This window comes from Aegilops tauschii, chromosome 3, assembly GCF_002575655.3.
Source record: "Aegilops tauschii subsp. strangulata cultivar AL8/78 chromosome 3, Aet v6.0, whole genome shotgun sequence".
NCBI classification, from domain to species: Eukaryota; Viridiplantae; Streptophyta; class Magnoliopsida; order Poales; family Poaceae; genus Aegilops; species Aegilops tauschii.
This window is the reverse complement of record NC_053037.3, coordinates 139,394,499-139,417,940: the sequence shown is the minus strand read 5'-3', so window position 1 is coordinate 139,417,940 and position 23,442 is coordinate 139,394,499. Positions and strand designations below refer to the sequence as shown.

At 55.7% G+C, this 23,442-nt stretch overlaps 1 protein-coding gene across 1 annotated transcript; it reads left to right on the top strand.

Moving 5' to 3' along the window:
* The first annotated feature begins 8,583 nt into the window (after positions 1 to 8,583).
* On the top strand, positions 8,584 to 9,018 carry LOC109769971 (uncharacterized). Its single transcript, XM_020328681.1, has one exon. It carries the CDS (start codon positions 8,584 to 8,586, stop codon positions 9,016 to 9,018), a length of 435 nt encoding a protein of 144 aa, XP_020184270.1.
* Positions 9,019 to 23,442: the final 14,424 nt, after the last annotated feature.

The window sequence follows — 23,442 nt, the reverse complement described above, 5'->3', positions numbered from 1 at the left end:
AGATTTGCACGCATGCCGCATACTACCTGGAACATGACATTCTTTGCAATGGAAACAAGTGTTACCAGATGGGGCCTTCTCGGACTCCTTCACTGCGGCAACTGCGGCCTGAAGCTGGGCTTTGCACTCCTCCAGCTCCCGAGACAAATGGGTATTCTTCTCCGTAAGAACCTATGCAAACAATGATCCTTAAATCAGTTGTGCCAACTGTTTCAAGTCTTAGGGGCTACTGATATACATAATTATTAGATTTTCTTACCCATATATCCTTTACATACTGGTCCGTGGCTCTGGCAAGACCATTCTGAGCAGCTCGGATGTACGCGTCTCCTGAGTTGAAGGCATCAAACGCCTCTTGGGAGAAACAAGCGTCGCAGAGTACGGCCCGGCGACGCCTATGATTCATGGCGTATCCACTTCGGAATTCGTAGCGGACAGCCTATCCGCATCCTCTGTAGGAGGAACATCTGGCGTTGGCCCCATGTCAGCGTCCGCCTCTAAGTCCGGCTCTGGAGCCCGACTGGTGGAGGCGTGGCCGGCAACCTCTCCAGATATAGTCCGGCGAGCGTTTTTCCTACTAGGAAACATGGGCGTTATTATATTTTAAAAGCTGACAACCACGGAGCGGGGTTATTTTTCATACCTCTGCGACGGCGTCTCAGTCCTGACCGCCTTCCTTTTAAGCCTACCCGGCTTTGGTGCCCCTTGTTGGTGAGTCACTGCGGGTTCGGCATGTCGTCCCGAGGGCCTTCCTTGTAAGACACCATATGTGTGCGGTAGGTGAAGTGCAGAAAAAGGGATCCTTCTTGGAAGTTAGGACTCCAGTTTTACTTACATGCGATGCGGGGAGTAGTCCCGGATAATCGGCTATGATGGCCACCATGGCACCGTCGCAGCTTAATTGGTAGAACTTCCTGTCAATAAGCTCCACAAATGTGTCCGGATCTTCTCCGAGTCCAGGGTCGAAGGCCCGGTCAGGGTCCTCCGGTTGTGGAGGCGGGCTGTGGACCCCCTACAGCTTTTCGCAGTTCCTGCTATGAAATGGCAAGGTAAATACTTATGACAAAGAATGCGGGAAGGCTTGGAGTAAAAAGTAGCAGCTCACCCAGCTTGGAGGGTTGTACATGGAGAATCCATCCCGTGGCTTAATGCTGATGAACTCCTCTTCCTCTCCTTTGTACAAATCGGACAGAATTTTTGCTAGAGCAGCGACTGAGTCCGGTCCCTTATGACCGCAGCGGGTGGCGTCGTCTTCTCCGTTGAAGTGCCACATGGGTTGCCCCCGATATTGGAGTGGCTGCACCCCCCGCATTATACATATTGACATGACCTCGATTACTGTCAGTCCTGACTAGGCCAGCGTCTGTATCCGACCCATCAGGTAAAGGACTTCCCCGTTATCTTCCTCCTGGGGGCTCCGAGGGCGCCAGCTGCGGCGTTTCTTCAAGTGAGCGTTGTCGAACTCAGGAAGGCCCATCCGAATAGGGTCCGGAAGGGGGACGTCCTTCATATAAAACCACTCCGAAGGCCAGTCTTCAGATGTCTTCTTCGGAGTACCGGACAGGTATCCGGTCCCGGCGATGCGCCATATTTCGGCTCCGCCCACTTGATATATTGACCCCTCGTGTGTCCGGGGTACGAGGCAGAATAGCCTCTTCCATAGCTCGAAATGAGCTTCGCAGCCCAAAAACAGCTCGCAAAGGGCGACGTAGCCAGTGATGTGTAATATGGAGGCGGGAGTAAAGTTATGCAGCTGGAGGCTGTAGAACTCCAGGAGCCCGCGGAGGAACTGATGGATTGGAAATCCGAGCCCCCTTAATAAGTAAGGGACAAGGCATACCCGCTCCCCCATGGATGGGTTGGGAAAGCTCTCCGCTTGCTCCCCGCCGTTGTAGGTGGCGAGTTCGGCTCGAACGGGGACCATATACGCTGGAGGGAGGAATCCCTGGGTCTGTAACTCTACCAATTGGCTGTGAGGGATGGAGCACTTCTTCCAATTGCCTGGCTTAGGGCTACGGGAGCGAGAGGAGGAGCTGCGATGGCCGGCCGTGATGGGATGGACCTTTCCGGGCGCGCTCCGATGGATACTCGTTGTGGGAGGATGGTGTGATCTGGATCTGAGGATCCCCGTCTCTTTAAATAGATGATTTACTTACATGGTTAGGGTGGCAAGTGTAAAAATGCCCCGACTTCTCGCATTCGCTCGACACGTGGAGGACAGCCATTATTAGGCGCAGAAGCCAAGGAGTGCAACATTCATGGGAAGATGGACACTACTCGACAGGCACTCAGAATTTGGAGGAGAACCCGCCTTGCAATGCCGAAGACAATCTGCGTGCCGGACTCATCGTCATTGAAGCCTGGTTCGGGGGCTACTGAGGGAGTCCTGGATTAGGGGGTCCTCAGACAGCCGGACTGTTGGACTATGAAGATACAAGATTGAAGACTTCGTCCCGTGTCCGGGTGGGACTCTCCTTGGCGTGGAAGGCAAGCTTGGCAATACGGATATGTAGATCTCCTCCCTTGTAACCGACTCTGTCTAACCCTAGCCCCCTCCGGTGTCTATATAAACCGGAGGGTTTAGTCCGTAGGACAACAACAATCATACCATAGGCTAGCTTCTAGGGTTTAGCCTCTACGATCTCGTGGTAGATCAACTCTTGTAATACTTATATCATCAAGATCAATCAAGCAGGAAGTAGGGTATTACCTCCATCGAGAGGGCCCGAACCTGGGTAAACATCGTGTCCCCCGCCTCCTGTTACCATCCGCCTTAGATGTATATTTCGGGACCCCCTACCCGAGATCCGCCGGTTTTGACACCGACAGATAGACTCAGCCACTGTACACCTTTCCACCTCCTGTGTGCCACTGTGGCAACCCCTTTTTCTATAAAAGGAGGCCCAAGGCGTACGGTAGAAGGATTCAGATCTTTTGAACAAGTCACAAAGAACACTCAAATATACACCAAAGCAGGACTAGGGTACTACGCATCCTCGCGGCCCGAACCAGGGTAACGATCTTTGTGCTGGCTCCTAGACCCGCTCTTTGCACAACCTCGCGCCCGCCAACCGTAGAAGGGATTCTAGTGATCCCATAGGGGTCATTTTCCATCGACAGATATACATACAAACAGAAATGTTTTTCTGGGATTCACCGTGTGGGATGTACATACGAACGGAAATGGTTTCGATGCCTCGCCCGATCGCACATGAGCTCATTTCCCCCCAGCCTGTGTCCCAGGAGGGCCTATCCCCGACGATTTCTGGGTCATGTGGGAAGGACCCCCCTATCGCCCACACTCACTTGGCGACGGTTCCAAATGCCGTCGTGGAAAGGGGTTAAAAACCGTTTGTATAGCACCGACGCGTACCAGTGAGAGTAGGAACAGGAAGCAAAAAAGAGAGGTGAATATGATATATGTGTAATTAAACACTTTTCTGTGCAACTTAACCATGTAACAAAACCAACTTTGCCTGGATGTGTGCAAATAAACACAAGGGATTAGTGGCAAGTAGCAAAATAGACTGGATGTAGTGTCCGTGCAAAATAGTCATAAGCATGCGATGTACACACTCCATATAATGATATTTTGATACATGTTTCCATACATAAGTGTGTTATTTCATGCCAACGCACGAGTATTCAACTAGATTTAGCTTCTGTAGATTAGGAATAGATCGGGAATAAGGTGACATTGTCGAATTGTTTTTGTACCATTTGAGACAACAATACGACGACATGGAACAATAAACTGAAAAGATGAATGATGTATGGACAAAGAAGGTGATGGACAACACGAGGGGAAAGAATAGGAAGAAGAAGATGGTTGCATTTGTGTTGTGGTCGAACATCGCGTGCAATGCGCTGGTTCATGGGGAGGAAAATAAGTATTGTTTACAATTCATTTGTTGGCCCGCAGCAACGCACGACAGTCTACTTGTTTTATACTTTTGCTAAAAAAATACTCCCTCCCTCCCCCCATTATAGCTAGACCTGCAAATCCGACCCCTCAAACACCCGAAACGCGACAGGGTGCGTCTACGGACAGTGACTAGTGAGGCCTCAAATTTGCTCCTCTGCATCCGAGTCTATGATATTTCATCTGTTGGGAAACGTAGCATGCAATTTCAAAAAAATTCCAACGCTCGCGCAAGATCTGTCTAGGAGATGCATAGGAATGAGAGGGGGAGAGTGTGTCCATGTACCCTCGTAGACCGAAAGCGGAAGCATTTGACAACGCGGTTGATGTAGTCAAACTTCTTCTCGTTCTGACCGATCAAGCACCGAACGTACGACACCTCCGAGTTCTGCACACGTTCAGCTTGATGACGTCCCTCGAACTCTTGATCCAGCATAGTGTCGAGGGAGAGTTTCATCAGCACGGTGGCGTGGTGACGGTGATGGTGAAGTGATCCGCGCAGGGCTTCGCCTAAGCACTACGACAATATGACCGGAGGCGTAAACTGTGGAGGGGGGCGCCGCACACGGCTAACAACTGTTGATGTGTGTTCTAGCGGTGCCCCCTCCCCTCATATATATAGGTTGGAGGGGAGGAGAGGCAGCCAAGGGGGCGCCCCAAGTAGGAGGAATCCTACTTGGGCGCCTCCCCATTCGGCCTCCCCCCTTCCATATTCATCTGGAGGGGGAAGGAAGGAGGAGGGAGGAGAGAAGGAAGGGGGAGGCCGAATTGCTCCCCTTCCTTTCTCTCTTCCCCTCTTTCCTTCCCCCCTTATTTTGGCCTACATGGGGCGCACCAGCCCCCTAGGGGCTGGTATGTCCCCTTCTTGGCCCATTAGGCCCATGTAGTTGCCGGGGGGATGTCCGGAACCCCTTCCGATGACCCGATATGTATCCGGTACCCCCGGAACACTTCCGGTGTCCGAATATCATCGTCCAATATATGAATATTTACCTCTCGACCATTTTGAGACTCCTCGTCATGTCTGTGACCTCATCCGGGACTCCGAACAACATTCGGTCACAAAATCACATAACTCATATAATACAAAATCGTCATCGAACGTTAAGCGTGCGGACCCTACGGGTTCGAGAACTATGTAGACATGACCGAGACACCTCTCCGGTCAATAAGCAACAGCGGAACCTAGATGCTCATATTGGTTCCCACATATTCTACGAAGATCTTTGTCGGTCGTACCGTAATGACAACATACGTTATTCCCTTTGTCATCGGTATGTTACTTGCCCGAGATTCGATAGTCGGCATCTTCATACCTAGTTCAATCTCGTTACTGGTAAGTCTCTTTACTCGTTCCGTAATACATCATCCCGTAACTAACTCATTAGTCACATTGCTTGCAAGGCTTACCATGATGTGTATTACCGATAGGGCCCAGAGATACCTCTCCGATACTCGGAGTGACAAATCCTAATCTCGATCTATGCCAACCCAACAAACACCTTTGGAGATACCTGTAGAGAATCTTTATAATCACCCAGTTATGTTGTGACATTTGATAGCACACAAGGTATTCCTCCGCTATCCGGGAGTTGCATAATCTCATAGTCAAAGGAATATGTATATGACATGAAGAAAGCAATAGCAAAAAACTTAACAATCATTATGCTAAGCTAACGGATGGGTCTTGTCCATCACATCATTCTCGTAATGATGTGATCCCGTTCATCAAATGACAACACATGCCTATGGCTAGGAAACTTAACCATCTTTGATTAACGAGCTAGTCTAGTAGAGGCTTACTAGGGACACGGTGTTTTGTCTATGTATCCACACATGTATCAAGTTTCCGGTTAATACAATTCTAGCATGAGTAATAAACATTTATCATGATATAAGGAAATATAAAATAACAACTTTATTAGTGCCTCTAGGTCATATCTCCTTAAGTCTCCCACTTGCACTAGAGTCAATAATCTAGTTCACATCATCATGTGTTTTAACACCAATAATTCACATCTTTATGTGATTAACACCCATAGTTCACATCGCCATGTGACCAACACCCAAAGGGTTTACTAGTCAATAATTTAGTTCCCATCGTTATGTGATTAACACCAAAGAGTACTAAGGTGTGATCATGTTTTGCTTGTGAGAGAAGTTCAGTCAACGAGTCTGCCACATTCAGATCCGTATGTATTTTGAAAATTTCTATGTCTGCAATGCTCTGCATGGAGCTACTCTAGCTAATTGCTCCCACTTTCAATATGTATCTAGATCAAGACTTAGAGTCATCCAGATCGGTGTCAAAGCTTGCATCATCGTAACTCTTTACGACGAACTCTTTATCACCTCCATAACCGAGAAATATTTCCTTAGTCCTCTTTAGGTACCTAAGGATAATTTTGACCGTTGTCCAGTGATCTACTCCTAGATCACTATTGTGCCCCCTTGCCAAACTCATGGCAAGGCACACAACAGGTATGGTACACAACATGGCATACTTTATAGAACCTATGACTGAGGCATAGGGAATGACTTTCATTCTCTCTCTATATTCTGCCGTGGTCGGGTTTTGAGTCTTACTCAACTTCACACCTTGTAACACAGGCAAGAACCCTTTCTTTGACTGATCCATTTTGAACTGCTTCGAAAACTTTATATGGTATGTGCTTTGTGAAAGTCCTATTAAGCGTCTTGATCTCTCTCTATAGATCTTGATGCCTAATATAAAACAGCTTCACCGAGGTCTTTCTTTGAAAAACTCCTTTCAAACACTCCTTTATGCTTTCTAGAAAATTCTACATCATTTCCGATCAACAATATGTCATTCACATATACTTATCAGAAAGGCTGTAGTGCTCCCACTCACTTTCTTGTAAATACAGGCTTCACCGCAAGTCTGTATAAAACTATATGCTTTGATCAACTCATCTAAGTGTGTATTCCAACTCCGAGAAGCTTGCACTAGTCCATAGATGGATCGCTAGAGCTTGCACATTTTGTCAGCACCTTTAGGATGGACATATCCTTCTGGTTGTATCATATACAACTCTTCTTTAATAAATCCATTAAGGAATGCAGTTTTTGACATCCATTTGCCAGATTTCATAATATATAAAATGTGGCAATTGCTAACATGGTTCGGACAGACTTAAGCATCGCTACGGGTGAGAAAATCTCATCGTAGTCAACCCCTTGAACCTGTCGAAAACCTTTCGCGACAAGTCGAGCTTTGTAGATAGTAGCACTACTATCAGTGTCTATCTTCCTATTGAAGATCCATTTATTTTCAATGGCTTTCCGATCATCGGGCAACTCCACCAAAATCCACACTTTGTTCTCATACATGGATCCTATCTCAGATTTCATCGCCTCAAGCCATTTATCGGAATCTGGGCTCATCATAGGTTCTTCATAGTTCTTAGGTTCGCCTTGGTCTAGTAACATGACTTCTAGAATAGGACTACCGCACCACTCTGGTGCGGATCGTGCTCTGGTTGACCTACGAGGTTCAGTAGTAACTTGATCTGAAGTTTCATGATCATCATCATTAGCTTCCTCTCTAGAGGGTGTAAGCATCACTAGAACGGTTTTTTGTGATGAGCTACTTTCCAATTCAAGAGAAGGTACAATTACCTCATCAAGTTCTACTTTCCTCCCACTCACTTCTTTCGAGAGAAACTCCTTCTCTAGAAAGGACGAGGGCAGTGTAGCCCGTTAGTCGCATCAGAGTGGTGCCCATCCCGGGTTCTGGACAGCGGGGGAGAAGTGAGAAGTGTTATGACCAGCACATTAGGACATAACACTGTGGGCTGGACAATTTGGTATCAGGTAGCTCAGTTCCGATCATGTCTTCGCCGCCGCCCATCCCGTCGCTTCCGCTGCCGACCGTCACCACCGCGCCAATGGCCTTCTCCACCGCGCCGCTGCCCTCCCCGTCCGTGCCGCTGGTCGCATCGTCCGGCGCCGCCGCCACCCAGATGACGGCGCCCTCCACCGCACCACCGGCCGCCACCTACACTCCGGAGGAGATCACCGAGGTCCTCAACGATCTCGTCGCCGCCGTCCAGGGGATACGACTATACCTAGCCGGCCCCTACGGGCCGCCGCCGCGACCGGGCCAGCCGCCCGGCCGTGGTATTCGGCACCCGCGGCGCCGACCGGGCCTCTACACCACCACTGGCCGCTTCAGCCGCCGCCCGCCGCCGTGCCCCAATGGCCGCAGTGGCCGGCGCCGGCCCTCGCCGCGTCACCCATGCCACCCGGGTCCTCGCCGCCACCGCCCTGGCAGCCTTGGCAGCCGCCGCACCCCGAGGCCACCGCGACGCTGGTCGGGCCGCTGCAGCCCTCGCTGCAGCTATAACCAGCCCCCTCCACCGCCCCGATCTGGCCACAATGGCCGGCCGCGGCCATCGCCGCCCCCGTCGCCTCCGCCATTTCTAGGCAGCTGTTGCTGCCGGCGCCTCCGCCGCCCAGCAACGGGCTGACTACAACCGAGCCGGTGGGCGTGCCGACTCAACAAGTGCATTTCCCGCCCTCGCCGTCCCAGCTTCCGGCCTGGTTGGCCGGGACGTCACCGCCGCCAGTCTACACCTTGGCCGCGAACCAGCCGGCGCCCTCCCTGCCGTACGACGGGCCCTCCAGCTCCGCGGATTTCCATGCTGGCTTCGACGGGCCACCGCTTTCCTGCGGACCACCTGTGCACACCGGACCAACGCCATCCTCTTCGCTACTCCGTACCGCCAAACCATACACTCACGGCGGTGACACCGCCGCGCTTCGCCAAGCTCACCTTCGCTAGCTACCACGGTGCCGAGGACCCCCTCAACTGGCTCAACCAGTGCGAGCAGTTCTTCCGGGGGCAACGGACACTCGCGTCGGACCGCACCTGGCTCGCCTCTTATCACCTCTGCGGCGCCGCACAGACGTGGTACTACGCCCTCGAGCAGGACAAGGGCAGCATGCCCCCATGGGAGCGTTTTCGCGAGTTCTGCCTCTTTCGCTTCGGACTGCCGATACGTGGGAGCCGGCTGGCGGAGTTGGGCCGCCTTCCCTTCACCTCTATGATGCAGGACTACACCGACCGCTTTTAGGCCCTGGCGTGCCACGCGTCCGGCGTGACGGCTCAACAGCGGGCCGAACTCTTCGTCGACGGTCTGCCAGATCATATCCGCGTGGACGTTGAGTTGCAGGGACCCCAGGACCTCCAGACGGCCATGTACTACGCCCGCGCGTTCGAGCGCCGTGCGGTGGCCATCCAGCAGGCATCACCGACCCGGGCCGCTGGACCGCCACCCTGGCTGGATGTTCCCGCGCAGGGTTGGCCTGCTCAGGCTTCTGCGGCACCCCTTGCCGCGACCGCGGCGCGCCCGTTCCGCTGGCTCACCTCGGCCGAGCTACTTGAGCGTCGCCGCCAAGGGTTGTGCTTCAACTGCGATGAGACCTACATGCCCGGCCACGTCTGGCCCCGACTCTTCTACCTGGAGGCTACAGACTACATTGAGGAGGACGTCGTCGCCGCCGGGCTCAGCGACCTGGCCGCCCGAGGTGTCGCGGAGGTGTTTGACGCTGGTTGATCACCTCGAGGAGTTCAGCAAGCGCTTCCCCGCCTTACAGCTCGAGGACGAGCTGTTTGTGCAGGCGGAGAGAAGTGTTATGACCGGCCTATTAGGGGCTTAGCCCAGTGGGCTGTGGCCCAAGTTATCTTATTTTTATTAGGGGCTTAGCCCAATTATCTTATCATTATTAGGGTCTTTTGCTTAGGAGTCAAGTAAACCTCTCTATATAAGGAGAGGAGATGTATCAATCTAATCAAGCAAGAAGCAATCAGTATTTGCTCGGCTTCCCTTAGGGAGCCGGGAGACCTAACCCTAGCCGCCTCTTGCGCCGCCACTGCCTCTTCTCCACCACGCAAGGACGACACCCAGCCGCCGGCCGCCGCGCCCTCGACCTCGTCTTCCTCCATCTTTCCCCTACAATCTCCGCCCTAGAGCCGGCAGAACCCTAGCTCCTAACACCTAATTGTTATGGCACTCCTAGAAGGAGGGCTGGAGAGGGCCGGCCAGGGGTCTTTTTGCCCACAGCCGGGCAAGAGGGAAGGGATTTCCTTCTTAATTCTTGCTTGATTAGATTGATACATCTCCTCTCTTTATATAGAGAGGTTTACTTGACTCCCAAGTAAGCGACCCTTATCTCTAATTAACCCTAAGACTAATGGGCTATATCGCCAGACCAGGCCCATTACGTACTCTAACACTACACCCCACGTGGACATGCAGCTTGTCCTCGAGCTGCAGCCTAACCAACCTATAACCATGGCTCGACGCAACACAAACCTAACACCTAAAAACAAGCCTTTTACATCTCGGCTTGTGTTAGTACTCTCAACCTGAAATGGACTGGGACGCTTTATTTTGGACCCCCTTAACAAAAAGTGGACACCATCCGCACGTTGGACGTGCACGTGTACAACCACCTGGATCCCACGGACACCACCTGGACAAAAGGAGTGCATGTGTATGGCTGTTGGTCTGCACCGCACAGGGAAGAGTGGAGGGCTTGCGATGGAGAATGACGAGGAGGGGTGCGCCTCCCAACCGCCGATGTCGCAGACTTTGAGGTCGCTGCCCGCAGGGAAAACAGCATGCCCGCCGCCCGTGGGGGAAACCGCATGCCCAAGATCCCCGGCGCAGCGGACGAGATCGACGTCCTTTGCGCAGCGAAGGACAACTGGGAGGAGCGGCAGCTGCAGACCACGCATCGCCCGCACACGCCGACGCACTAGGAAGCCGCGCACAGCAGCTTGCAGCCTCATCGCCGTTGACACGTGGCGGGTAGCGATCCAAGTCGGAAGCGGTGACATTGACGGCGGGAACTTGATCTGCTGGATGGGGACGCCCTGGGAAAGCGGTGATGGCGACGACGGGAACTTGATCTGGTGGATCGAGACTCCCGCTGGCGTGGTCGATGCGGGGCCGGAGCTGACCAGTGGGGGCCGCTGCAGCTGTAGCGGCTGCTGCGGTGTCGCGCCGGGCACGGCGGAGGCCACCAGGAGCAGCGGCTGCCACTGCAGCCAGGGCGGGGCGGTGGATGGCAGCTGCAGCGGCCCAGCGAGCGCGGCGGAGGCCGCCATGAGCGGCGCCTGCCACTGCAGCCAAGGTGGGGCGGTGGATGGCAGCTGCAGCGGCCCGACGAGCGCAGCGGAGGCTGCCTGGTGCAGCGGCTGCCACGGCAGCCACGACGGCGCAGCCTGGTGCAGCCGTAGGACCCGGCCAAGAACAGGCGGATCTCCTGGACCACCTGGGTTAGGTCCCACAGCACCCCGAACACCTCCTCCGGGGTGAGGATGGCAGGGGCAGGAGTGGGGCGACGGTCGTGGTGGTCGCCGGAGGCGACGAGGTGATCGGCAGTGGGAGAGACGGGTTGGGCGGCGGTGAAGACATGATCAAACCGAAGCTAGCTGATACCATGGCGCTGCTAGAAGGAGGGCTCGAGAGGGCCGGCCGGGGGCCTTTTTGCCCACGGCCGGGCAAGAGGGAAGGGATTTCCTTCTTAATTCTTGTTTGATTAGATTGATACATCTCCTCTCTTTATATAAAGAGGTTTACTTGACTCCCAAGCAAGCGACCCTTATCTCTAATTAACCCAGGGTCCTACCGGACCTGCTCCTCAGGTTGTAGGGGAAGGGGAAGGGTTGACGGGGGCGAGGGCGCGACGGCCGTCGCGTTCGGGAAAGAGGATGGCGGCGAGAGAGAGAGAGAGAGTTGCGGCTAGGGTTTAGGTCTCCCGGCTCCCTAAGGGAAGCCGAGCAAATATTGATTGCTTCTTGCTTTGATTAGATTGATACATCTCCTCTCCTTATATAGAGAGGTTTACTTGACTCCTAAGCAAACGATCCTAATACGATAAGATAATTGGGCTAAGCCCCTAATAATGATTAAGATACTTGGGCCATATCCCGCTGGGCTCAGCCCCTAATATGCTGGTCATAACACTTCTCCCGCCTGCACAAACAGCTCGTCCTCGAGCTGTAAGGTGGGGAAGCGCTTGCTAAACTCCTCGAGGTGATCAACCAGCATCGAACACCTTCATGACAGCTGGGGCGGCAAGGTTGGCGGCGACGGCGTCCTCCGGAATGTAGTCTGCAACCTCCAGGTAGAAGAGTCGCGGGCAGGCGTGTAGGGCTTGTCGCAGTTGAAGCACAACCCTTGGCGGAGACGCTTGAGTAGCTCGGCCGAGGTGAGCCGGTGGAACAGGCGTGCCGCGGTCGCGGCGAGGGGTGCCGCGGAAGCTTGAGCAGGCCGACCCTGAGCGGGATCTGGCCAGGATAGCGACCCAGTGGCCCGGGACGGGGACTCCTGCTGGCCAGCCACCACGCGGTGCTCGAATGCGCGGGCGTAGTACATGGCCGTCTGGAGATCCTGGGGTCCTCGAAGCTCCACGTCCACGCGGATGTGATCCGGAAGTCCACCGACAAAGAGGTCAGCCCGCTGCTGCGCCATCACGCTCGACGCGTGGCAAGCCAGGGCCTGGAAACTGTCGGCGAAGTGCTGAACCGTGGAGGTAAAGGGAAGGCAGCCTAGCTCCGCCAGGCGGCTCCCGCGCACCGGAGGCCCAAAGCAAAGATGGCAGAGCTCGCGGAAGCTCTCCCAAGGGGGCATGGCGCCCTCGTCCTGCTCGAGGGCGTAATACCAGGTCTGTGTCGCGCCGCGGAGGTGGTATGAGGCGAGCCAAGTACGCTCCGATGCGAGGGTGCGCTGCCCGCGAAAGAATTGGTCGCACTGGTTGAGCCAGTTGAGGGGGTCCTCCGTACCATCATAGGTGGCGAAGTTGATCTTGGCGAACCGCGGCGGTGTTTGGGTCGGAGCGCCGTGTCGAGCTGGCTCAGGGGTGCAGAGCAGCGAGGCGGGTGGCGCCTGGTCGGAGTACTCTGGGTAGGGACCCGCGGAGCCGGATGGCCCGCCGAACTGCGGAAACGGGGTCGGCTGCTCCGGAGCCGTGGTGTAAACCGGCGATGGCGAAGACCGAGCCACCCAAGCTGGTAGTGGCGATGGGGAGGCCGGGAATCGGACTTGATGTATCGGAAGGCCGGCCGGCGAGGATGCCCCTAAGCTGGGCAGAGGTGGCGCCGGTGGTTGCAGCGTCGGCTGTGGAGGGTGGGCGGGTGCGTCGGTTGCCGCGGGGGAAGGCGGTTGCAGATGCCAGAGGGGAGCCGCAGCTGGCGGCGGCAGATGCCACAGAGGAGCCGCGGCCGGAGTGGTCCCACCGGGGTGCCCCGCCTGGAACGACAGCAGCGGCAGCCCGGTGCAGGCTGGCACTCCCGGGGCCGGCCACGGCAGCGCGGGGGGGGGGGGGGCGCATGGAGCGGCAACAGCTGCTGCCTGCTGTAGGCAGGCGCACCCTGGGACGGCCACGGCAGCGTGGGGTGGCCGTAGGCGGCGATCGATGCAGCCGGCGGAGGTGCGTATGGCCCGGCCATGTACTTGTGGTACTGGTTCAGAAGGAGTCCCTGGACGGCCGTCACGAGATCCCGCAAGGTATTGGTGACCTGTTCCGGCGTGAACACGGCAGTCGTTGGCGGCGCAGAAGTGATGGGGGCCGGTGGCGGTGGGGAGCCCACGTTGGTGACCAGGCCCGGCAGCGTGGGGGCCCCGGCGGTGGTCATCGGGGCGGTGAACATCGGGGCGGTGGTGACGATTGGCAGCGGCGGCGACGGCGATGAAGAAGACATGATCAAACCCGAGTCTCTGGATACCAAATTGGTAGAACCCAGGGTCCTACCGGACCTGCTCCTCAGGTTGTAGGGGAAGGGGAAGGGTTGACGGGGGCGAGGGCGCGGCGGCCGTCGCGATCGGGAAAGAGGATGGCGGCGAGAGAGAGAGAGTTGCGGCTAGGGTTTAGGTCTCCAGGCTCCCTAAGGGAAGCCGAGCAAATATTGATTGCTTCTTGCTTGATTAGATTGATACATCTCCTCTCCTTATATAGAGAGGTTTACTTGACTCCTAAGCAAACGATCCTAATACGATAAGATAATTGGGCTAAGCCCCTAATAATGATTAAGATACTTGGGCCATATCCCACTGGGCTAAGCCCCTATTATGCTGGTCATAACACGCAACACAAACCTAACACCTAAAAACAAGCCTTTTACATCTCCGCTTGTTTTATTACTCTCAACCTGAAATGGACTGGGACGATTTATTTTGGACCCCTTAACAAAAAGTGGACACCATCCGCACGTCGGACGTGCACGTGTACAGCCACCTGGATCCCATGGACACCATCTGGACAAAAGGAGTGCATGTGTATGGCCACCTGGAAGTGGTCGCAAGAGCGACCGGCAGAGGCGTCCTCGCGGCGGCCGGCGGCGGAATGCAGTGGTGCTACATGGTGCGCTCCTGTCGGTGACACCATGCCTTCTCCCCACCGGACGACTGTTGGTCTGCACCACACAAGGGAGATTGGAGGGCTGTCGATGGACAATGGCGAGGTCCTTTGCGCAGCGAAGCGCAACCGGGAGGAGCGACAGCTGCAGACCACGCATCTCCCGCACACGCCGACGCGCTAGGAGGCCGTGCGCAGCAGCCTGCAGCCTCACCGCCGCCAACACGTGGTGGGTAGTGATCCAAGCCGAAAGCGGTGACGGCGACGGCAGGAACTTGATCTGCTGGATGGGGACGCCCTGGGGAAGTGGTGATGACGATGGCGGGAACTTGATCTGGTGGATCGGGACTCCCGCCGGCGCGGTCGGTGTGGGGCCAGAGCTGACCGGCGGTGGCTGCGGCAGCTGCAACGGCTGCTGCGGTGCCGCGCCGGGCAGTGGCAACGACTGCGGCGGCGGAGCGCCGGGTGCGGCGGACACTGCCAGGAGGGACGGCTGCCACTGCAGCCAGGGCGGGGCGGTGGATGGCAGCTGCAGCGGCCCAGCGAGCGAGGCGGAGGACGCCTAGTGCGGTGGCTGCCACGGCAGCCACAACGGCGCGGTGGCGGCGATGGGCGGCGCAGCCGGGTGCAGCCCGTAGGACCCGGCCAAGAACAGGTGGATCTCCTGGACCGCCTGGGTTAGGTCCCGTAACGCCCCGGACACCTCCTCCGGGGTGAGGACGACGGGCGCGGGCGCGACGGAGGAAGACATGATCGAACCAAAGCTAGTTGATACCAATTTGGTATCCAGAGACTCGGGCTCGATCATGTCTTCGTCAACGCCAACGCCGCCGCTGCCAATCATCACCACCGCACCGATGACCACCGCCGGTTCCCCAACGCCGCCGGCCCCGGTCACCGTCACCGCCGCCGGTTCCCCCACGCCGCCGGCACCGGTCACCTCCGTTGCGCCGACAACCGCCATTTTCACGCCGGAAGAAGTCACCAGCATCTTGCGGGATCTCGTGACGGCCGTCCAGGGCATCCATCTGTACCTGGCCGGACCGCACGCACCTCCGCCGCTGCGACTACCGCCGCCTACGGCCACCCCATGCTGCCGTGGCCGTCCCAGGGCGCGCCTGCAATTGGCGGGCCACCGCCGCTGCCGTTCCAGGCCGGGCACTCCAGCGGGCCGCCTTCGACGCTGCTGCACCTGCCCTGGTACTCGGTACCCGCGGCGATCGCCGGGGCCCCACCGTCGCTCCAGCCTCCGCCCACCCCAGTGCCGTCCTGGCCGCAGTGGCCGCACTGGCCCGCGTCGGCCCCAGCCGCGCCAACCGCGCTGCCCGCGCCGGTCCAGCTCCCGCCGCCGCCGCCCAGCTCCCGCCGCCGCCGCCCAGCTCCGGACTGGGCCTGTCCACACCGGTAGGCCTCCCGATCCAGCAGGTCTGGTTTCCGCCGTCACCGTGCCCGATCCCAGCCTGGCTAACCGGGACGTCGCCACCACCAGTTTACACGGATGCTGGGGACCCATCGGTACCCACGCTGCAGTCTGAGGCCTCGTCCGGCTCCGCAGGGGCCTACGACGGCCTCCTCACCGTTGATCGGGCACCATCATCATCACTGCTCCGCACCTCCGAGCCGATCGGCCATGGGCGCCGACCCAGACGCCGCCACGGTTCGCCAAGATCGACTTCGCCACTTTAGGTGTTAGGAGCTAGGGTTCTGCCGGTTCTAGGGTGGAGATTGTAGGGGAAAGATGGAGGAAGACGAGGTCGAGCGCGCGGCGGCCGGCGTCTGGGCTCCGTCCTTGCGTGGTGGAGAAGAGGCGGCGGCGCAAGAGGCGGCTAGGGTTAGGTCTCCCGGCTCCCTAAGGGAAGCCGAGCAAATACTGATTGCTTCTTGCTTGATTAGATTGATACATCTCCTCTCCTTATATAGAGAGGTTTACTTACTCCTATGCGAACGATCCTAATAACGATAAGAAAATTGGGCTAAGCACCTAATAACGATAATATAACTTGGGCCACAGCCCACTGGGCTAAGCCCCTAATATGCCGGTCATAACACTTCTCCTCGCCTGCACAAACAGCTCGTCCTCGAGCTGTCGCAGGGAAGCGCTTGCTGAACTCCTTGAGGTGATCAACCAGCGTCAAACACCTCCGCGACAGCTGGGGCGCCCAGGTCGCCGAGCCCGGCGGTGACGTCATCCTCCTTAATGTAGTCTGCAACCTTCAGGTAGAAGAGTCGGGGGCAGATGTGGCCGGGCATGTAGGTCTCGTCGCAGTTGAAGCACAACCCTTGGCGGCGACGCTCGAGTAGCTCGGCCGAGGTGAGCCGGCGGAACGGGCGGGCCGCGGTCGTTGCAAGGGGTGCCATGAAAGCCAAAGCAGGCCGACCCTGCGCAGGAACATCCGGCCAGGGTGGCGGCCCAGCGGCCCGGGACGGTGATGCCTGCTGGATGGCCACCGCGCGGCGCTCGAACGCGCGGGCGTAGTACATGTCCGTCTGGAGGTTCTGGTGCCCCTGCAGCTCGACGTCCATGCAGATATGATCTGGCAGACCGCCGACGAAGAGTTCAGCCCACTGGTGAGCCATCACGCCGGACGCGTGGCACGCCAGGTCCTGAAAGCGGTCGGTGTACTCTTGCACCGTAGAGGTGAAGGGAAGGCGGCCCAACTCCGCCAGCCAGCTCCCATGTATCGGCAGTCCGAATTGAAGGAGGCAGAACTCGCGAAAACGCTCCCATGGGGGCATGCCGCCCTCGTCCTGCTCGAGGGCGTAGTACCACATCTGTGCGGCGCTGCGGAGGTGATAAGAGGCAAGCCAGGTGCGGTCCGACGCGAGCGTCCGTTGCCCCCGTAAGAACTGCTCGCACTGGTTGAGCCAGTTGAGGGGGTACTCGGCGCCGTCGTAGGTGGCGAAGGTGAGCTTGGAGAAGCGCGGCGGTGTATTAGCATGACCGCCGTGAGTGTACGGCTCGGCGGTATGGAGCAGCGAAGAGGATGGCGTTGGTTCGGTGTGCACAGGTGGTCCGCGGGAAAGCGGTGGCCCGTCGAAGCCAGAGTGGAAACCCGCGGAGCCGGAGACCCTGTTGTACGGCAGGGAGGGCCGCGGCTGGTCCGTGGCCATGGTGTAGACTGGCGGCGGTGACGTCCCGGCCAACCAGGTTGGAAGCTGGGACTGCGAGGGCGGGAACCGCATTTGCTGAATCGGCACGCCCACCGGCGAGGTTGTAGTCAGCCCGTTGCTGGGCGGCGAAGGCGCCGGCAGCGGCAGCAGCTGCTGCCTGGAAACGGCGGAGGCGGCGGGTGCGGCGATGGCCGCGGCTGGCTATTGTGGCCAGATCAGGGCGGCGGCGGGGGCTGGCTGTAGTTGAAGTGAGGGCTGTAGCGGCCCGACTAGCGTCGCGGTGGCCCCGGGGTGCAGCGGCTGCCAGGGCTGCCAGGGCGGTGGCGGCGAGGACCCGGGTGGCGTGGGTGACGCGACGAGGGCCAGCGCAGGCCACTGCGGCCATTGGGGCACGGCGGCGGGCGGCGGGTGAAGCGGCCAGTGGTGGTGTAGAGGCCCGGTCGGCGCCGCGGGTGCCGAATACCACGACTGGGCGGCTGGCCCGGTCGTGGCGGCCAGCGACCTGTAGGGGCTGGCTAGGTATAGCCGTATCCCCTAGACGGCGGTGACGAGATCGTTGAGGAGCCCGGTGATCTCCGACGGGGAGTAGACGGCGGCCGGTGGTGCGGTGGAGGGCGTCGTCATTTGGGTGGTGGCGGCGCCGGAGGATGCGACCAGTGGCGCGGACGGGGAAGGCCAGCGACACGGTGGTGACGGTCGGCAGCGGAAGCGACAGGATGGGCGGCGGCAAAGACATGATCGGAACTGAGCTACCTGATACCAAGGTGTTAGGAGCTAGGGTTCTGCCGGTTCTAGGGCGGAGATTGTAGGGGTAAGATGGAGGAAGACGAGGTCAAGGGCGCGGCGGCCGGTGGCTGGGCGCCGTCCTTGCGTAGTGGAGAAGAGGCGGCGGCGGTGCAAGAGGCGACTAGGGTTAGGTCTCCCGGCTTCCTAACGGAAGCCGAGCAAATACTGGTTGCTTCTTGCTTGATTAGATTGATACATCTCCTCTCCTTATATAGAGAAGTTTACTTACTCCTAAGCAAACGATCCTAATAACGATAAGATAATTGGGCTAAGCCCCTAATAACGATAATATAACTTGGGCCACAGCCCACTAGGCTAAGCCCCTAATATGCCGGTCATAACATGTTACACCCCGGATGTAACTTTCCATATTTGTAACTCCAACTCTTGCCATTTACGGCTATGTGTTATGATATTCCCTTCGTGGTCGGGTTTTGTTTTTCGTTTTGCATTTTGTTCATGTCATGCATCTCATATCATGTCATCATGTGCATTGCATTTGCATACGTGTTCGCCTCTTGCATCCGAGCATTTTCCCCGTTGTCCGTTTTGCAATTCGGCACTCCCACCTCCTCTGACGCACCCCTCTTGTTTTCTTTTCGTGAGCGAGTGTTGAACATTCTCGGAATGGACCGAGTCTTGTCAAGTGGCCTTGGTATACCACCGGTAAACCACCTGTCATGTTACGTTCCATTTGGAGGTCGTTTGGTGCTCCAACGGTTAACCGGGTAACCGCAAGTTCCTTTTTTGTGTTGCAGCAAAAAACCCCTCCAAACAGCCCAAAACCCCTCTAAGTCACCTCCATGCTCTTCGTCGTTCGATCACGATCGTGTGGGCAAAAACCGTGCTCCATTTGGACTCTCCTAGCTCCCTCTAGCTATATAAACACCTCCCCCTCCAAAATTATGGATCCCCGAAACCCTAGCCTCTCCCTCCGTGAGCCGGACGTGTCCGCCCCACGCCAGACGAAAGCCGTCGCCGCCCCCGTCCACTCAGAGGCCACCAAGTCAGCACCCCGTACGCCGCGCCGCCGTGGCCCGGGAGGCCTGCAGCCGGCCCCTGTAGCCCGAGCCAGTTCCGCCCGCGCCCCGCCTCCTTCTTCCTCCCACGCCGCCGAAGCCCTCCGCCGCCATCGCCGCCGTACCCGCCGGCGCCGCCGCCCCCAACCGCGGCCACCGCGCCCGCCGAGGTCGCCGGCGCCGCCCGCGACCGCGCCCGGATCCGGTGGCCCCCTCCTTCCTCGGCGTCCCCCGGCCTCCTCCCGAGCTCCTCCCGCTCCGGCCGAAGCTTCGGCGAGCCGTCGCCTCGAGCTCCCTCGAGCCAGATCCGATCAGGTCGAACCCTAGGGTTGACTTCTGTTTCCCCCGATTTTCTCCAAGTCTGTGATATTTCATATTCTGTTGCATACTTCATCATGGCATAACTCTCTGCATATAGCTCCGTTTCGCGCGTGTCATATATTGAAATGTTCTCCTCTAGATGCTCTTCATTTTGTTCCATTACGCCATGTTCATTTTAGTTCATGTTTATGCCCAAATCTCTGGTGCAAGAGTGCTAGTTGCTGTTAACTGCTGTTACTTATCAGAACTTGAGGATTTGTTATTTTTGTTTCATTTAATCTGTGCATCTTATGGGCATGAGGTCTACATGTGTTTTGATGTATGCGATGCCATCTTTACAGAGGTGTATGCCATGTATTTTTGTGATCTCTGTGGTGACTAGCACAAGCATGCAAACTAGGCTTCGTAATGTTTCTGTTTTCAGAGACTTAGTAATTTTACCAAGTCTGTGACTGCTGTTATTTTGTTGCTATGTATCCATGTGTCTACAGAGAGATCCATGCTTATTTTGGTGATGTTCAATAAGGATGTTTTGTAGATATTGTTGTAGTTGATCCATTCATGCCCTTGTTTGAAATTATGGAGTGCCATAGCATGACTCAATCTTGCTCTGCTTTTGCTATAAAATATTTCTGGCAGATTGTTAACATGATATTCAATTTTGCCAAGCTTGTTGTAGTTGTTTCATACATGCTATGTACTTTCTCTTGCCATGGATAGCTTCATAAACATGCCATCTTGCTGTAGGTATGCTTGTTTTGTTATGAATTGCCTTGTGGTGACTGCATCAAGCTCACAAAGATGCCCTCATAATGTCTGTTTCTGCCATGCTCTGTTTTCTGCCAAGTCTGAAACCTGTTAACGAAACTTGCTATGTTTACATGGTTGCCATCATATCTTCTGGTCCTTTTTGGCTTATGGTCAGTAAGGGACTTTTGTTCCATGCTTTTATTAGATTCATGCCATGCCTTGTTTTGCTATGTTAAGTTCCTGTAGCATGTTGATTTCGTGCTCTGAACATTGCTACCTGATGCTGTTTCAGGCATGTCCAGTGTTCATCTTTTGTCAAGCATGTCTAAGTCTGTGAACCTGATATCTTTTGCACTTTTGCCATGCTTGTTTGAGCTTCTTACGTTGTGATTTAGCCGTAGCTCAGTGTTCATCTTTTGTCAAGCATCTTCTTTAGATTACTGCCATATGCTTTGTTGCTATGTTGGAGTTCTGTAGCATTGTTACTTGTTGCATTCTAAGTGCTATCATGCTGTTAATCACAGATTCGTGTCATTCTTGTTTTGCTTGCCATTTGCAAACTGTGCATCCGTTTCCGGTGGTCTTTATATCGATTTCGACCGAAATCATCTCATCTTTCCAGTGGCAAGCTTGGTTTGCCAAGTTACTGCCTTGTTCATCATTTTTCTTCCGGAGAACGCATATGCATCGCATATCACATCTCGCATATCATGCATGTTTTGCATCATGTTGCTTGTGCATTTCCCGTGATTGATTGTGGTTCCGTTTGCTTGTGTTCTTGTCTTGGGTAGAGCCGGGAGACGAGTGCGTGAACGAGGAACCTGTTGAGTACGCGTACGAGGATCAAGCTTTCGACAACTCTGAGAACCTTGCAGGCAAGATAACCATACCCTCGAAATCACTTCTATCTTTGCTTTGCTAGTTGTTCGCTCTATTGCCATGTTGCGCTGCCTACCACTTGCTATATTATGCCTCCCATATTGCCATGTCAAGCCTCTAACCATCCTTTCCTAGCAAATCGTTGTTTGGCTAAGTTACCGCTTTTGCTCAGCCCTTCTTATAGCGTTGCTAGTTGCAGGTGAAATTGAAGTTGGTTCCATGTCAAAACATGGATATTTTGGAATATCACAATATCTCTTATTTAATTAATGCATCTATATATTTGGTAAAGGGTGGAAGGCTCGGCCTTATGCCTGGTGTTTTGTTCCACTCTTGTCGTCCTAGTTTCCGTCATACCGGTATTATGTTCCTTGAGTTTGTGTTCCTTACGCGGTTGGGTGATTTATGGGACCCCCTTGACAGTTCGCCTTGAATAAAACTCCTCCAGCAAGGCCAACTTTGGTTTTACCATTTGCCACCTAAGCCTTTTCTCTTGGGTTTTCGTGAGCCCGAGGGTCATCTTTATTTAAACCCCCGGGCCAATGCTCCTCTGAGTATTGGTCCAACCTGCCAGTCGCCGGTGGCCACCAGGGGCAACTCTGGCCTCGCCTATCAGAAGCTTGGACAATCCGGTGTGCCCTGAGAACGAGATATGTGCAGCTCCTATCGGGATTTGTCGGCACATTCGGGTGGCTTTGCTAGTCTTGTTTTACCATTGTCGAAATGTCTTGTAAACCGGGATTCCGAGACTGATCAGGTCTTTCCGGGAGAAGGTTTATCCTTCGTTGACCGTGAGAGCTTATGATGGGCTAAGTTGGGACACCCCTGCAGGGTATTATCTTTCGAAAGCCGTGCCCGCGGTTATGAGGCAGATGGGAATTTGTTAATGTCCGGTTGTAGAGAACTTGTCACTTTACTTAATTAAAATACATCAACCGTGTGTGTAGCCGTGATGGTCTCTTCTCGGCGGAGTCCGGGAAGTGAACATGGTTTGAGTTATGCATGAACGTAACTAGTTTCAGGATCACTTCTTGATCTTTTCTAGCTTCTCGACCGTTGCGTTGCTTCTCTTCTCGCTCTCATTTGCGTATGTTAGCCACCATATATGCTTAGTGCTTGTTGCAGCTCCACCTCATTACACCATCCTTTCCTATAAGCTTAAATGGTCTTGATCTCGCGGGTGTGAGATTGCTGAGTCCTCGTGACTCACAGATTCTACCAAAACAGTTGCAGGTGCCGACGATGCCAGTGCAGATGACGCAACCGAGCTCAAGTGGGAGTTCGATGAGGAACGTGGTCGTTACTATGTTTCTTTTCCTGATGATCAGTAGTGGAGCCCAGTTGGGACGATCGGGGATCTAGCATTTGGGGTTATCTTATTTTCATTTGGATTTGACCGTAGTCGGTCTATATGTGTGGATTTTGGATGATGTATGAATTATATTTATGTATTGTGTGAAGTGGCGATTGTAAGCCAACTCTCGTTATCCCATTCTTGTTCATTACATGGGATTGTGTGAAGATGCCCCTTCTTGCGATAAAACCACAATGCGGTTATGCCTCTAAGTCGTGCCTCAACACGTGGGAGATATAGCCGCATCGTGGGTGTTACATAACACTTCTCCCCGCCTGCACAAATAGCTCGTCCTCAAGCTGTAACGCGAGGAAGCGCTTGCTGAACTCCTCGAGGTGATCAACCAGCGTCAAACACCTCCGCGACAGCTTGGGCGGCCGGGTCGCCGAGCCCAGCGGTGACGTCGTCCTCCTCAATGTAGTCTGCAGCCTCCAGGTAGAAGAGTCGGGGGCAGACGTGGCCGGGCATGTAGGTCTCATCGCAGTTGAATCACAACCCTTGGCGGTGACACTCGATTAGCTCGGCCAAGGTGAGCCGGCTGAACGGGGGCGCCGTGGTCGTGGCAAGGGGTGCCGCAGAAGCCTGAGCAGGCCGACCCTGCGCGGGAACATCCGGCCAGGGTGGCGGTCCAGCGGCCCGGGATGGTGATGCCTGCTGGATGGCCACCGTGCGGCGCTCGAACGCGCGGGCGTAGTACATGGCCGTCTGGAGGTCCTGGGGCCCCTGCAGCTCGACGTCCACATGGATATGATCTGGCAGACCGCCGACGAAGAGTTCGGCCCGTTGGTGAGTCGTCACGCCGGACGCGTGGCACGCCAGGTCCTGAAAGCGGTCGGTGTAGTCCTGCACAGTAGGGGTGAAGGGAAGGCGGCCCAACTCCGCCAGCCAGCTCCCACGTATCGGCAGTCCGAATC

What these genes read in the sequence shown, in the direction of transcription:
- LOC109769971 (XM_020328681.1), top strand. Translation starts at nt 8,584, where the DNA reads ATGCTGGCTTCGACGGGCCACCGCTTTCCTGCGGACCACCTGTGCACA.